This window comes from Nipponia nippon, unplaced genomic scaffold (assembly GCF_047370975.1).
Source record: "Nipponia nippon isolate SJK-2023a ecotype South Korea unplaced genomic scaffold, ASM4737097v1 scaffold_10, whole genome shotgun sequence".
In the NCBI taxonomy this organism is placed as follows: Eukaryota; Metazoa; Chordata; class Aves; order Pelecaniformes; family Threskiornithidae; genus Nipponia; species Nipponia nippon.
Window position 1 is genome coordinate 7,340,203 of NW_028262291.1, and position 17,187 is coordinate 7,357,389.

General features: G+C 35.4%; 1 protein-coding gene across 2 annotated transcripts in view; it reads right to left on the reverse strand.

Moving 5' to 3' along the window:
• Positions 1 to 17,187, reverse strand: part of KIF18A (kinesin family member 18A) — a 48,342-nt gene that overhangs the window by 14,154 nt on the left and 17,001 nt on the right. For both annotated transcript variants that reach the window (XM_087743543.1, XM_087743553.1), the window contains exons 10-13: positions 14,607 to 14,769; positions 10,435 to 10,599; positions 9,161 to 9,282; positions 7,587 to 7,825 (exon numbers count right to left, since the gene is read on the reverse strand). In XM_087743543.1, coding sequence (XP_087599669.1) covers positions 7,587 to 7,825; positions 9,161 to 9,282; positions 10,435 to 10,599; positions 14,607 to 14,769 — 689 coding nt within the window. The remainder of the gene's footprint in view (positions 1 to 7,586; positions 7,826 to 9,160; positions 9,283 to 10,434; positions 10,600 to 14,606; positions 14,770 to 17,187) is intronic.

Consider the following 17,187-nt stretch of genomic DNA (forward strand, 5'->3'; position numbering starts at 1 on the left):
TCAATAAACATTTCTGGGCTACCAATGATTGATCCAATTACAATACTAATCATACATTTTGATTCTTCTAACAACTGACTCATGGAATTCCAAATTGCAAATGAGGTCTACTGAATGCATTTCAATTATTTAATATTCATGTGACCCAAAGGTGTCACTGCGATGGCCAGTTTCGCAACAGTTTTGCAAACAACAGCTGTGAACTGAAAAAGGCTAAAATCCAGGCTGCATTCTTGTGGGTCCCAGTGGTCAGGGATGCATGAGAAAAAAAAGTCATAGGACAGTGTGAAAAAGCTGCTCAATATAAGACAAATCTTTCCTACATAAAAGACACATGCTTTTCCTACTTTTAATCATCTTTTACGACATACAACTACAGCCCATTTTTTCCTGCCATGCAAAATAATAATAAATTGACTTTACTTTCCTATGTTTCCTTGTTTGTGACAAGGGGAGGTAATGGATGCCTTTTTTTTTTTTTCCTGTAAATCAATTCCATTCTCTGAATGGTAATGTACAGTAAGGCTTCTGGAAATGGGATGCCTGAAACAATGCCAAGAACTTTCCCATTCACAGAAATACTTGCAAATACCCGTCATAGCTCTCCACCCATCAGTCCATACTCTATGAATACTGTATGGCTCTCCATTAACCAACACCCAAGAATGTGGGCCCGAATACATTTTTAAATGATCTTATGTAGTTTTCATAGCCTGTGCTTTACTTGATACAAATAGTTGAGTTGTTCATGAGGTTGTACATTTATGGTTTCATGAAGCATACACAAGCTTAAGGTAATTTTTTAGCATATTTGTAAACAAAAATGATAGTTGAAAACCAGCATTTCCTCTACAAAACAACAGTTCTGATTTATAATTAAGGTCAGAATAAATAGTTAGCATGGGTGAATGCTTAAAAACAGGACTATACATTGATGAAACAATTGTTTAAAAAAAAAAAGCTTCCCTGTTAATGTAGAGTAGAAAGTATGTTTAAGACATGTTAGGGAAACCTTATGTTAAGGCTTCATAATGAAAATGAGCAAGAGTAGACATTCTGAAAATAATGTGTTTTCAGTCATATTTTAAAGAAACAAAAATTAAATTACCAAGGAAAAAAATATTTTTAAAAGTATAATGAGAGTACACTCAGTGGGATAAATTAATATTGTGTAATCTTTTAAAGTTATTTTTACTTGAACAACTTGAAATTAAAAGATAATTCAAATGTTTCATTTTAGATTAAATTTCATAGAATCATAGAATCATTAAGGTTGGAAAAGACCCTTAAGATCATCAAGTCCAACCGTTAACCTAGCACTGACAAGTCCATCACTATACCATGTCCTCGAGCACCACGTCTATCCGTCCTTTAAATACCTCCAGGGATGGAGACTCAACCACTTCCCTGGGCAGCCTGTGCCAATGCTTGACCACCCTTTCGGTGAAGAAGTTTTGAGGGTATTTAATTTTATTTTAAAAATCCTGAAGTGGTGGAGGAAGAAAAACACATCAAATAAGAGCAACCAGAAATTTAAGATTCAGATACTGCAAGTTCTTTACAAAATACTCCTTGAATCATTACATGTAGAGTGTGTTAGCATGCACTGCAAAACAATTGTTTGTTAGATCAAATTACTTCTCATGCATAGCTGTGTTAATATGGCACTGTCTAAACAAACCAGAAGAGCAAGGAACATTAGCTTAGGACAAATTGTGAATTTTCTGAGAGCTATTGCTGGTACCCATGGTAGTGCTGCTGTAGATACAGATGACTAAGCAATATTACTTGGTGGGATGAGGTTGCTGATTAACACAGCAAGCTAGTAATGTACATCTTTGACTCTCAGAGCAAGACATTTTACAGAAGGTGTTTAAAAGTTAAATGAAAACCAAGATAGAAAGAGGTCTATTCCTGTAGTGAAGCAATACACGTGCTCTGGCAAAGCTTATGATCTTTAATTAGCTTTCTCTAAAAATCAGAGTTTTTAAGCACAAGAAATTACTATCTTGATAACTTGACCATAGAAACAGATGTTGAACGAATGGCCAGAATATATCTCGATCTTTTCCTCTCCCACTATGACTTTACATTATTTAAGACATAGGAGACCCTTTCCAAGGAAGAAATCTTCATTAGAAACAAAGAGTGGAATTCAGCTGAAATTCTTTGGTATTTTGAAACTCCTGACAGAAAGAAGGATCTTATAACAAGGTAATATAAAAACCACTTCATAAAATAAACTAAGCGCATTTGGAATATATTTTTCAAAACTTATTTCTGTAAGAGACTTTCAACAAAAGCTCAAATAAAAATCCCTACCCTTTCACCTTTGCTGTCATTCCCTTTACTCTTTTTAGATGTTTTTTCCACATCAATTACTAGTTTGACCTCCTTCTTCAGGATCAAATAGTTGAATGTAGTCAATTACAAAGGAAACCATGAGAAGTTAAGGCCCTGCTTTCACAGCTTTTCCTATTCTACTGAAACGATTCAGCTGCTCAAGCCTTTTGGGGACAGTGCTTATAATCAGAAAAGTTATTTATATGACTTGAAGCATTTTAATTTTTATGCTAAAACACTCAATGAACAATGTCATGGCTCCCTCTAAAAGGACTGCCAGCAAAAGGTTATAGTGTTATTAAAAAGTTTCTGCAATGATTAGTGCCTCATGCTTTATGACACGCAGAATTCAGCAGTTTCCTGTAAGTACAGGTGTTTTTCTGGATCACTACCATTTTAAACACATAGTTACTAAACAGTAACTTGTAGTTTGTTAATGAATTTGAAATTTCCAAATGTGGATAATGCATGGATACTGTATACATCTTTAGATACTTTTGAGTTCAACAAAAAATATGTAATTATTAACTTCATAAGCTTATACTAAAGAGGAATTTATATTTTCCTCATAAATCTTACTGTTTTCTACATGAGTAGCATCTCATTTTTGCACAGGGATTTTATCTCAAAAAAATATTCTTTCAAATATGTGTTAACGTAGGTTCAAAAGCAATACATCACATTTGTTACCAGCAGACCTAGTACACTCTTCTTCCTCTTAGATGTTCTAGGCTTACATTTCATGTGAAAAACATTACATTGCCACCAATTAACTTTTCTACCCTCTCCCCCAGATTATTTAGAAAAGAAACTTCTGAGACACTAACACAAGGTGACATATTTATATTAAATGGGAGTTTTAAAAAAATTACTGCTCTCAACTTATAACATGAAAAATAAGAACTAAATCACAAGAAATGAATTGCATTGCTTTTTCCTACTGACAAGTTGAAGTTCACACAGTTATGTTATATGTGAAATATGGACTTTTATATAAGGAATAATGACCACAGTGTAGCACGTGGGTATTTTTTTTTTTATCTTGGTGCAAAACACTATTTCCTTCCCAACATCTTGAACAAATTATAAATAATAAAATATCGATGCGCCAAAGGTGTGAGGGGATCTGTATAAATCCTCCTTTTTATTTGTTCACTAAGTTCTTAGGTCAGCTCTTGCTAACATTTGCCAAGCATACTTCTGAGATGACTTTAGGGAGAAGGAATTGGATTCTTGAATAATTTATTTCATCTTTAAAGGAAAAAAAACAAATTACTACTTCCTTCCTATTTCTGATTGGGATGTTGCCCTTGTACTACTTCACATTTTCCCATGCTAATGTATTTTTTCTGATTTATGGTTTTTTTCTTAATAGTTTGTTATATACATTCTGCACAAGATAAATGGATTTCCATAACATAGTATCAGCTAATAGTTCAAAATATTTTAAATGTGAATTCAAACATATTATTGAAAAAGAACTATTTCATTGCATTTATTTTGTGTTCAACAGAAAAATTTTTAAAGCACTGGTAAGTGGATTACTTTTTCCCACCACACCTCCCAAGATGTAGGGAAATGATTGTGTCAACACCAGTAGCACTTTAGGTAAGGACACATTAATATTAAAATGATACTGTAAAAATATTGTTTGAAAAGAATTTATTTTTTTCTGAGCAGAGCTGCTACAGTTCATGTTTACTTGTTATCTCAATGTTTTAAAATTAAATAATTCAATGTCCAATTAATCATTTTTAGAACTTTATGTTAACTTCTTCCAGTATGTAAAGCCAATTCTCAGTTCAATTCCAACTCAATTTCAAATTCAAATGTCTAATGTCAAGTTCTCAGTACTTTAGTACCTAGTAGCAATATGTCTTATTCTGTACAATGACTCATGTTTAGAAACTTTTGTACAACAATGGCTACCTGTTAAACAGTAAGTCTTGTACTTGCAAGCAATATTGAGGGGAAAAAACCTGTTGAAGAAAACTTATTTTATGTTAGCTCACCAACTTAAGCTGCCAATGAGAGAAAGGGGTAGATTCTTTGTGAAGATTAAAAATCTTCAGCAATCTGGAAAAAAAAATCCTGGCAACATCCCCTAGAAGTATCAACACATTGATACAACTAGTCAAAAGTGAATGGAAAGAGCACACAATCAGATGAAGACCATAAAAAAAAAAAATATTGATAAGTGTCTTGTTCGAAATTATCATAACCTTTCCTGCCAAGGTTACAAAATTTGGAGGACAGTTGTTTTTACCATGTTTTCTCCTGCATCTAATAAGAGGGTGAAAGGAGTGAAAGTAATGTGTCCTGTTTCCTTTTCCAAAGAACAACAAGTAAACAAAAATAAAAATACCACAAAAGATTTCTATGGACATCTTCAGGCAAAGACACCATTTACAGCTGAAAAAAATCCATCCTAACTGAAAAGCATGGTGTCCATTTACTTAGGTGAACATACTATTCAACAACATTTAGAACAAGAGAATAATTGGAAAACCTCTACATAAGACTTACAAGACAATCCCTCAGATTATGTCTAATGATTTTAATGGAGTGAAATGTTTGCGCCTTAAAAGTTCATGGGCAATTTAATTAACAGTTATTTTAGTGTTAATTTCAGTAATAACAGGTCTGGCCTCTTACAACACAGAACTTCAAGAAAGGTGGAACAGAAGTAGGTTAATCAAGAATTCTAATGAAGCTTAGTAGCTTTAGGAATTAAAATTCATTGCAACGATAACCCAGATATGACAAGACAGAATCTCTATAATCAATATTTAGTTAGAAAGTATATTATACAGTTTACCGGATCTGTATTTGGGTACATCTCCCTACCTATTCTGCCAGAAAATATGTGCCTTTAAAAGGAAAAAAAAGTATACAAAAAATACACCTATGATATAAAATAAATACCAGCTAGGAGCATGGCTTCATGTTTGTCTTGCACATATACAATACCAGCCTCCAAGTGAAAACCCCAGTGCACATGAGTCTTGAATTCTTATTTTAGAAGTGGTTTAACGGAGTTTGTATTTCTTCCCTTCTTCTGTCAGACTTACACTTCCACAAATCCAATCTTAACATGTCATAAATGCTATTTTTAGGGGTTTGGGTTTTTTTTCTAATATAATAAAAAAAATTACAAATTTAAGGCAGATAATCACAGTCTAAATTATAAATGAAAATATAAGCATATATATACACATATACACAAAAAACGTGATTTGAAATAAGAATGGGGTGATTTTTGTAATCAGAACTGCTAGCACTTAAGATCCCAGTGTTCTAGCACTGAAAATAAAATGTCACAGTATTTGAATTCTCAGATGAGTTATGACAGGAAACAACCCCCACCTCCAAACCCTTCATTAATCTGCTTTGCCGTGACAGAAAAAACAGACTAGAAAACTAGTTTTTAAAATTGTATTCTTCTTTTTGTTAAAAATAGAGATAAAACAGAAAAGAAAACCACTACCTTTTATTTTAATGCCTTTCATAAAGCTTTGCAGACTATATTTCCATCGTGATATGACAGTAGGATCGTGGTTCCTAACGAACACTATCCCTACCATGATTTTCCAAAAGGTTGTCAGCAATCCAAGATCATAACCAACTTCTTTCTACATGGGAAATGAGAATGGAGCAGAGTGGAAAACTGCTGCCACCCGCTGAGGTCCACTGCCCTCACTCCAAGAGGGAAGGAGAAATGGGCAAGCCAACAACTGCTTTCAGCCTTGCTGAATCCCTGACTAGCATGGGCAGAATAGTAGGTATAATGATGCAAATCTGCAAATTTTCTTTTCCTTCCCTCAGAAAACACAAAAACAAACCCACACCAAAAAGAAACCCTCCAAACCAAAACCAACCCAACACCAGCCCCCCCGCATCCCCCTAACCCCTGCCAAAAAAAAGAAAAACCTAGCCCATCCTCAATACAGTCTGACCTTCAGATTGCGGACAGTGAAATACTGGGAATCAACTATCTGGTACAATCAACAGCGATACAAACATATGCCAAAAATCACATACACACTTAATGAGAACAGAGGTAATAAATGGTTTTGGCAGAATAATTCTCAACCTCAGAGCAGCTGCGTAGAGGAAGAAAGTTAAAGGAAGCAGGGAACTAATTTCACAGTGCTCCAGGGGTCAATGCTCTTCCATGATTACCAGCTTTTGAGAAGCTGAAGTATTGTTTATCTGCTTTTCCCTTGTTACCTATGGATGTCTTTCATTGTTATGGATTATCAGCTGTAATCGCAAAGCCCCAGTGTGTTGAGCGCTGCCTATCCAGAGCACAAGATACAAGCACTGGCCCACAGCAGCTGCACTATCAGGCTGAGATTTTGCCTGTCATCCCTCAGAACAGTGGCTCCTGTAAGGATTCTTCATCCCTTTTTACCCAGGCTACGCTCCAGGGCAACTCACTTTAAAGAAGAAAAGACCACTACATAGACTAACTAGAACAGACTTTTTCAGTTGGATGGGACCTACAACGGTCATCTAGTCCAACTGCCTGACCGATTCAGGGCTGACCAAATTAAAGCATGTTATTAAGGGCATTGTCCAAATGCCTCTTAAACACTGACAGGTTTGGGGCACTGACCACCTCTCTAGGAAGCCTGTTCCAGTGTTTGACTGGAACATAAGAGTTACAGGAAAGAAATGGTGCCATCAGGATGCAGCAAAGCAGTCAATTCCATGGTAGAAACAGTGCATCTTTTGATTCTTGGAAAAATAATCTTACAAAATACTGTACTAAATTGAATCCAGGTCAGCGTGTAATTAACAGGAAATCTCATCCCCCCTCAAGGCTATTACTTCAAACTGTGCAAAACTGTAGTAGCTGCTTAACTTTTCGAACCACTAACAGAATTATAATATTTATTGACACTATGATGCCTTTTCCATCAATGTCATGTGAAAGATTCAAATGGAATTATTAATAACACTCATAGGATCTAGGAACATTGATATATGGGGTATGTTACAAGAGAATAAGGGAGTTACCTGTTGGCAGAGTGTGTCTAGACATTGAAAAAGTAAACTTGTTTCCTATATCCAATTAAGAATGGTATATAATTTACAGAAAGTGGGTCTGAGGCTTGGTTTTACATTTGGCTTCACTATTTGCAGAAGTGTGCATCCACTATGTTTATGGATGACATATAGCTTTTGCAGGAGACATGTAGAAGTATTTCCAACAGAGAACAAATTAATTATATACTTACGACATGGGGTGTTTGGTCTGTTCACAAGTTGTGGAAATGCAAAGATAGCCGACAACTCTAGAGCACGGTTTTGATTTTGTTCCTTTTCTTCAGTCTGGTCAGCCCAAACTACTGATTTTTGTCTTTGAATCAGCTGCTCAACCTCCCCAAATTCAATCTCAGTTAAATTATTTGTCAACCCAGCTTCTTTCAAAGTCAGGTATTGCTTGCGAAGAACTGGAAGCAAAGTATTCAGTACTCTATAAAACAAGAGGAGGCAAGACAAATATCACTAAATCATAATTAATCTGTTCCTTACTAGCACTGCCACAATTAGGAATATGAGGGATTTTTTTTGTCCTTCTTCACCCCCCAAGTTCTGTTATGTAATTTATTTTAATTTGTTTTCAGGGAATACCATAACACTGAGAGGAAATTTTCATGACTAGGTAGAGTGATTTTTCTCTTTTGCAAAATCTTGTATTTCACTCTAAGCATTTACTAAGTATATTTTTTTCCTTGGTGCCCAAGATCTTCAGACCCTCGAACACCACAGAAGTAGTCAGTATATAGAAAACGACCATAAACCAAATACTGTGGTTTAAACCAAGCACATCTTAATTAAATGTGTATGAAACCTTATTAGAAGCCTAGTCCAAATAAATTTAGATACTAGGATCTTTAATTAAAGAATGGAATACATTAAGATCCATGCACAACTGCAAACCAAATTAGAGTGACAAAAGTTTAGGAATTCTGTCTGAACACAGGAATTCATTAACTGTGGAGTCAGTTGCAAGACTAAACAGTAGGTTCAAGCAATAGGGAAAGGGATACATGTATAAAAACCCAAAGAAGCAATTTTGTAATTACTAACAGCGTAGCTTTAAAATTTTTGCTTTCAGTTTTGCAGGTTTATGTACTAGTTTTTGTAATGTTTATGGTAACAGCCTTTTCTCCAAAGAAGGAAGAAAAGCTGGTTATTTCATTTTGCAATGATTTAATTATAAACTTAATATACTTATTCATGGAACAGATTCACAATTACTTCCTATTCCTTATGTCACACTCTGAAAGCTAGTCTCCAACATTTTTGAGACTGATAATAGAAAAAGAGCTGATGCTCACCTGCAAATACAGCTTTTTTCAGTTGAACTAGCTATATAAGGGTTTAATGGTAACAACTTCTAATACAGGGTAAATTATTGTCTACAGTGCAAGGAATTAAAAGAGAACACAAACACTTACAAAAAAATCAATACTGCTATTCAACACAGCAGAGGAAAATAAGATACTGTGATCTATTGAATGATTTGTAAAAACTATGCAAAGAAGAAAATTAAATAGAAATAAGAAGCACTAGACTATCCCTGCAGTTGCTTTTAAACAATGGTGGATACAGACCAATATCTATGAAGTGATTATTACTTTGCGTATCTTTTTGCTTCAGAAAACACAATCCTAACACAGAAAAAAAAAGTTTGAGAAAAATCTTGCTTCTGTTTCAACTAAAATTAAATTCTACAGATACGTCTTCTGAAGTTACAAATGTCAGAATAGAAGTCTTATCAGGCCTGCTATGAAACCACACTTACTTTTCTGTCTGCTTATAGTGCTGATCTTGAAGGGACACCAGAGATAACATGTGCTCAATCTGGGCTTTCAGGTCCTTAACTTCCAGGCTTAAATGGCAACACTGCAGATCTTTAGAGAGTTCCTTGGGAAATTAGCAAGAAAAAAACCAAAACAACCGGACATCAAACTAAAAGTGAGTAACAAAATTTAAACTAAAAATAATATTAATACATCCTATATTGAAGAGTAAAGATGGAGTGGATCTATATTATGATCAAGTTTTATGGTAGAAAAGTATGAACTGTTTGATTCTTATTTACATGCATAAATATTGCTTTGTAGATTTCCTTTGACAAATACCAGGTGTGCTGTAATTAGCATTAAGAATCCAACAGGCACGCATGTATGCTTATCTACACGTGCCCAAACACATGCTTGCCTCTTTTCCTGTGCACTTGCTCCATTTCTGAATTTCAGTGACATTGTCTAGGACAAGTCTTCACTGTATTCAGTCATCGTCCTGAGATGCCAACATCTTGTTTGAAATACCTTAAAGTTTATTTCTTTTAAAGTATCAACAAATTTTAGTCATCCCAATAAAAATACAGATATTGAAATATATTCCATTATATGAGTCACATAAGTGCTCATTACACTATCATTTAAGCCACTCTAATTGCTGGCTGAAACTAAAAAGCAGGGAGGAACAATTCCCCACCTTTCTTTTCCTCTTCTTCTTCCTGCACAGACCTTCATCCCCTCTCTTCTGCCAGCTCTGGTGCTTGTCTGAGGCTGCACTGAGCTGACTCTACTTGCTAAAACCTGGCAGAGAACACAACTTCCCACTTCCTTCCCCCTTCCCACTCCTCCCCTAGCACCCTCCAAAAAAAGAAGGTTTTTTTAGCCAGGCTATGAATTAGATTGTCACATGGTTAGACAAGCATCAGGAGCTACTGTAAAGGCAAGAATAGAAGCGTATGGCCAGGAGCAGGATCAGCTCTGGCAACCATCTGAACTGCTCAGCCGTATCATACTTATTCCCCTTTAGCATGCATTTTTGTATGTAATTCTATACTTTCATGAACAAGGAATACTTGCACAAACAATGAAGTACTTTTACAGCAGAAAAACAGAAACAGCTAACACTAGAATTTGAAACCACCCTGAAAGAATTAAAGCAGAAGCCATGAGTAGAAGCAAGACAAAGAGGGGAAAAAAAGAATTCTATTCCTAGCTATAGTCAGATGTTCTCTACAATGCATGAAATCTGCCCTTGAAGCGAAAGGCATTTTACCTTTGGAATACACCCATCTTGACCCAGGAGGCGCATTTCATTTTCAACACGATGCAGCCAACTGGTATTTTCCTCAAAATGTTCGATCTCCTCTTCTTTCTTCTTCTGCATGTGTATGCGGTGGGTTCTAAGCATTGCAAGCCTTTGATCCCGCTTGCCAGTGGCCTAAAAATCAGCATTTAAGAGGAAAACTTTCAAATGATGTTCACAAATATCTATATAAAAAAAGATTTTTTCCATACTTTTATACTCAACTGGACGTAACAAACATTTTGCATTTTTGACCAGTTGAATAGAAGTGAAGCAGCACATTCTCCTTACGGACATTACCGAATTATATTTAAACATTTTCAAATTTTTTTTCCTGGAAGCCAGAGAATATAGTTATTTGATTGATTATTCCTTTAAAGAATAATACATTGGATTTGATCAATTTCTGTTCTAGGCCATAATTATATTAAGTTAGAAAGACTGGAAAAACTACATGTGCACAAACACACTTCTAGATATAACATAACATAATAATTTCTAGTAACTCAAGCATGAATATGAAGTTTTATGTGCTTTGTTTTCCTAATGCAGCATGTCCTAGAAAAAGCCCACTAAAGGATAAAGTATTTGGCAAAAGGAAAACCTTCTATCTTCAAGCACGAAAATTCTTCTGATGCTTCTCTGAAATCTGTCAACAAAAAGGCACAAAACCAGCAATAGCAAGTTGGATATGAATGAGGTAGTATCCTGACGAGGCAAAGGGGACTTTCTATTCAGAGGACAACTATAGTTTGCAGTATACTTTAAAAATTAGGTCACTGACTCAATTAGTCATAGAGAACATTAATTTTAGATATAGTTCAGAGTTCAGCTATGCCTAAACTTTAGTTAGTTAAAAAAAAAAAACAAACACACCAAAAACCCACAAGTATTTGAAGTATATTGCTACACTCAACAAAAAACATACAGAACCGAGTTAGTTTTTAAAAACTATAACCTAAATCTCTACGCTCATACATTCCAGAATGAACACTCTAAATGAAAACTTCAATTAGAATAAATCTACATATTTAGAAGAGCAGGCCAAATTAGTTCTATTACAAAACGTCGTAAGAAACTCTGAATGTACCTCTCTAATGTTGCACAAAGTAGAAATGGCTCTAACTGGTGAACATACTGTAGAAAGCAGGAACAGTACAGTACGTGGAGAGATGCAGATTGCATTTCTTAAGCTGACTTTTCAAAATGCTTACTTCAACACATGGCGTGCAGAACACAGAACCAGCATGAGAAAGACACCTGAACTACATGTGTGCTCCAGGCAACTTACCAGGTCAAAAGACTATATTCTGGCCAGAATTTCACTTTGCTTTCACTTTCGAGTGTCCTATCTGCTAAGATGACAGAGGATCCTGAGAAGACAAAGTCACTTTGACCAGCTCCTTGGGGAAAGTACCAGGAGGAAGAGTTAACTGTCAGACTAAAATTCGCAATGATCACTGGTTCCCTCTGACCAGTGAGACTAGGGAAGAGCTTTCAGGACTGCTGAAGCAGAGAAATTCAAATGCATTGTTTTGCATATTTCAGCATTTACACAGTGCAGGAGAGGTATTAGGATTGAAGGCGGTGTACTAACAATATCCCACCATTTGATGAACCCATTCCATAGGTTCCCAGGAAGAAAGGACATGTTACATCAATGTGCTACAATAGAAAAAAATATGGTTATGTGTGCTAGCTGTACACAGCCTCTGGAACACAAGTAGTCCTAGGCAAGATACCTGGTTGCTACTCTGTTTTGTAATTGGGAAAAAAAAAAATAATAAAAAAATCACAAGATATATAGAAGAAATCATCCCTCCTGGGCTGAAGAACTGGGACATGTTCAACAGGCATTTTTGGACCCAGCATGGGCAATTGCAGTAAGCAGAAAAACTGAAACCAAGATAAATGGACTGCCTACCAGGAATATGCTCCTTTTCCAAAGAGTAAAAATAATGTTAAAGTGGCAATCAGAAATGGAGAATTGATTTTTAATCTAATATATTTTTTTAAAGCCTATCAAAGTACCAGCAGTTTTTTGCTGTGTCTTAATAAAAAAAAGTAAAAAAAAAAAAAATTGTAAAACAGATTCCATGACTGATGCAGAAACCTTCAAGATAAAGTAGGTCAAAACTGAATAGACTTCTTCGAACTCAGCAAGATAGTTAAAAGTAACGATAACACAGGGGCACATACTAACGTTTTGTTTCCATACAAAGAGGAATGCTCTACACATGTTCTATTGGCACAAAGCTTTCCTGGCCAACACTGCTGCAGCCAATACCTAGCATGCAACAGGAAAACAACACAGATACAGAAAAACAGGTAACAAGTGGAGGAACGGGCATTAGACAGGAGGATGTAAACAGGCCCTTTAAATGGGCAGCATCCAAGTTCTAAAAAAGCTGGAGACAGGGGCAGTTATGTGGAAAATGGGAATGTTTTATCCTTGATCCAGGATGGACTGAATTTCACAAGATAAACTGTGATAAATTTTTTGCAACAAGAAAGCATTTGTAAAAACAGAGATTAAGGTAACCTAAACTGATACGTAAGTTTTTTTTCCTTCTTTCCAAAATCATTGTTTTGAATTAAAGTGTTCAAACTGGGGTTGTTAAAGTATAGATATCATTTGCTTCGTGTTAACATACCTAAAATCATTATTATATCTAGTTACTGAGCACAGACAATTAAGTGTAAAATGACAAAATACTTTATAAAGTAAAACTTTTCCCTTAAAAATCAGTATTTCAGAAATAACCTTGTGGCCAAACAGTGTATCTTACAGAGAGAAAACCCAGAGGTATTCAGGAAAATAGCAAATGTGTAAAGATACAAGAAGCATTATAGTGCACAAGGGAAATGTGAGCAGTCACTTTGGTAATCAAATGACTGGATTCCAAATTAAAAACCAATTTGTTCCAAAGTAGTCACAAAAGGACATTTAATTTTACCATTACAGTGACTTACATGCCTTAATAAGTAAGGCATCATACTTATAGGACAGTGACTTGACCCTTAGTAAATCACATCTATAAGTTAACTAATGGCAAAACCAACATTTGATTGCAACACTGCTAACATTCAAAATAAGTTAAATCAGCTCATAAAACTATGAAATAGAGTGTACGAAGGTATAACTCCTCATTATGAATAGACATACAGCTATACTCCATTGTAAGCAGTATGTAAAAGTATGGCACAGATAGAAAATATTTCTTTGGAGCTTCTATGGCATAAAAGAGAATTCTAGAACACATTAGTCACTTGAAATATCTTCATTAATGACAAGCAAAAATGTGTGATATATTTTCACTTTGACATTTATCTAAGGACCAAATTTCATGTGAATCACTGGGGAAAAAAATAGTCATATGGTAAACTATCACTTTCAGCCAAATACAGATTGTTACTGTGACTAAGCAAAATCAGCCCCACCCTCAACTTCATATCTACATAAAACATATATTTCTTTAAGCTGACTTTTATCAGAAAAATTAAGATACTATTTAACCATGCTTACTTGTTTTTTGATTCTTCTAGAAAGACACAAGCAGTTAATGCTGCACAACAACAATTGTTCATACTTAGCCCCCAGATTCTTCTCTTAAAATTTGGGGCAACTAAATGTAATTATTTTAGTTCACATGACTCTGTCCTTATGCAGCTATCCAAACATTTTCCTGGTGACAACTGAAAACATCAATGATAAGAATCTGTCTTGTTTAGCACAAAGTCCATGCTTTTCCTTATGAAACACAAATGGATTTCTCCGCTTGATAACAGCTTCAATGGCTGTACCATACATACGGTAACATGCTTTGGTTTTGGACAAGAACATCACGAGTCTCCTAAGTCTAGCCAGGTCTTAAGTAACTATGACATCAAGCCTACATAAGGACAAGTTGAAAAGTTTTCACAATTAGCATCAATAAGCACATCAACAGTTTTCTGTGCTGTGTGGAAAAAAATAGCACACCTGGCAATACTACTACTTATCCGAGTGATAATCACTGTGTCCCATTTTAATTAAATATTTAAGCATTAACTAAATTATATAATTACTTAAGCAAAATTCATACATTAGTACAGCAAAATGAAGAGAGATGCTATCTTGTATTACATTACAGAAAACTCACCTTTTCTACTCTTTCTTCAGAGCACATCAGTTGAATTTGTTCATGACATTGTTTCTGGTAATATGTCTTCAGCGCGTTTTCTTTCAAGCGCATTTCCACCTTGAGGTATTCTTTTCTGATTTCCTCACGGTTTGCAAACACATTTTTAAGGATTTCTTGGTATCTATTAGAACCAAAGGATAAATAACTGATTGCTTACTGATGACTTTTTTTATGACCATCTCCTTTACAAGGAGAACTTTAAATTCCAAGTTAATAAAATAAATATAAAAAAATTAGGAGGAAAAAAGTAAGGCCTGTTGTAGATGAGCACTAAATAAAGTGTCAGTACATAAGTAAAGATTTTATGTACTTGAACTGGAAATGGGATGTGAAATTTTGCAGGCAGGGGTCACTAAAAATAAACCTTGTATTTATGAAGATGACACTGGGATTCAAAAGAAAGACATCTGCAACTTCTTCACATGTCTTACCTCTACCTCCAAAAGGTACTAAATACCTATGTTCTCTACTTATGCTACCAATTTATTAAACAGATCAGACTACTGTTGCCATAGACATACAAGGTCTCCTTCAAAAAACCTGCTATCTCTCTCTCAAAAAAGGGAAACCACAAGAGACTTCAGTTGCTCACTTTCTCTGAAGTTCTGTTGTACAATTTTAATCACTAATGGACGACAAAAATCAGAAGATCCACAATGTTTTAACACATACTTGGCTAATGGGGGGGGGGGGGGGGGGGAAACAAACTAGTGATAGAAGGTACTTAACAGTTATTCCAAGGAGACCAATGTTTAAATAGCCTCAAAATCTGCTCACCCCTAGCCTGCAATGCAAATCAGAATAACAAGGATAAGGAGAAAGCCTGGAAGCATTACCACGTTGCAATATAACTTTCAGTGGTGGTACTTTTTCACTTTACTCCTGAATATTGAAAATGCAGTATAGAATAGCCCAAAAGATACTGTATATCTCAATAACGACCAACCTTGTATACCAGCCATTTCATAACATCCTATTGACTTGTTAGAACTTTACGTAAGAATAAAAGCACAGTTTAACATGCATTCTAAAGAAATGCAACATTTGAGGTTGTTATACAGTGTATAAAAGACCATAAAATTAAATACCATAAAAATACTATAAAATAACACATAGGTTCAATGAGAGAGCAAGTTGAAGAGACATTCTTGACATGTAATTGACTTCTTGCCAGTGTGTTTCAGAAGTAGCCTTTCCATTTCAGTCTCTAGAGTTTGAATAACTCCTAGTCTTTTATTCTGGTGTTTCATTACTCTCATTTAAAAAAACAAACAGAATTAACAAAAGGGTTCTTCTCTGCAGTTTTAGAAATTCAACAGTTTTACATAAAAGTGTCCAGAGAATGCTATCGATCTAGGTAAAAATGTGTACTAAACACACATGTAATGTAGAAATAATATTTCTTTAAGGAATAAAATAGTCAGCTGCAGAGTATCAGAGCTCTTATCCTACACTGTTACTATCTATGCAATTTGCACTATTATACTATCTACTGCACAACTGGTTAGAGAATTTTTTTTCTTCCATAGTATCCATAGAAACATGGTTCCTCCCAGCTGCCTGGGAAACACAGCAATAAGAAATGAAGGTGAATTGTCCCTCTCAATTTCCCTCACAGTAAAACCCTGGGCATAACTTAAGAGAGGCCACAGATTCTGATTGTATGTACAGTGACTGTGAGGAACTATTACTGGTAAATCAACTCTTTGTGTACTTAAAATCATCAATGTCCCAAATATAGCATCAAGTATAGAAGCCTTTGCAAAGCTCCTTCCTTGAGCTGGATTCACTCTTTTGGTAAGCACAATTCTGTTCTTATGGAGTTATCTTTACCCTCTCTTCTTCACTTAAAAATAACAAACTAATCCTGTAGGCATATGCCGGGTATGAACTCTCTGGACTAACTAGTCTCAAATTGCTCGTGGACCTGTCGGTGGTAGTTCCAAAGCCAGTGTCCACTGTTTACCTCAACAAGCTCAAGACTCGAAGGGCTGGCAGACAATGCATCTCCAAGATTTAGACAACAGAGGGAGCAGGAATGATCTTTGCATTTGAAGAAGCAAGTGGTGTAATCAGTGAATCTCTTCCAGGTAAAAGTGAAGTAAAAGCCACACAAGACTGAAACACAAGACTGTGGATAAGGCTCTCTACCCTGTCCCAAATGGAAGGGAGAAGCAGAATATCTTCAAGACCTGTAAATGAATGGGGGGTGGGGGGGGGGGCAAATGAACTAATCACCCACACCATCAGTAGGATGAACCTGACAGGATCCTCATGAAGAAGAAGAGAATGCAACATCCACTTTATTGCTGATATCTAGAGGGAATGGGGTAAGCTTACATGTGTCTCTATGGATATTCCAGAATATTAAAACCCGAACAAACATTCTTGGCAAAGAAATCTTGGCATAGAATATGTCCAGCATTTTGAAAAGACATTTTACAGACCTTGCCCTTGACTGATTCTTCCCACACACATAGAATGAAATAAACGGCAAATCACAGGGAATTAAATTAACCTTAAAGACCTAGAGTGCAAA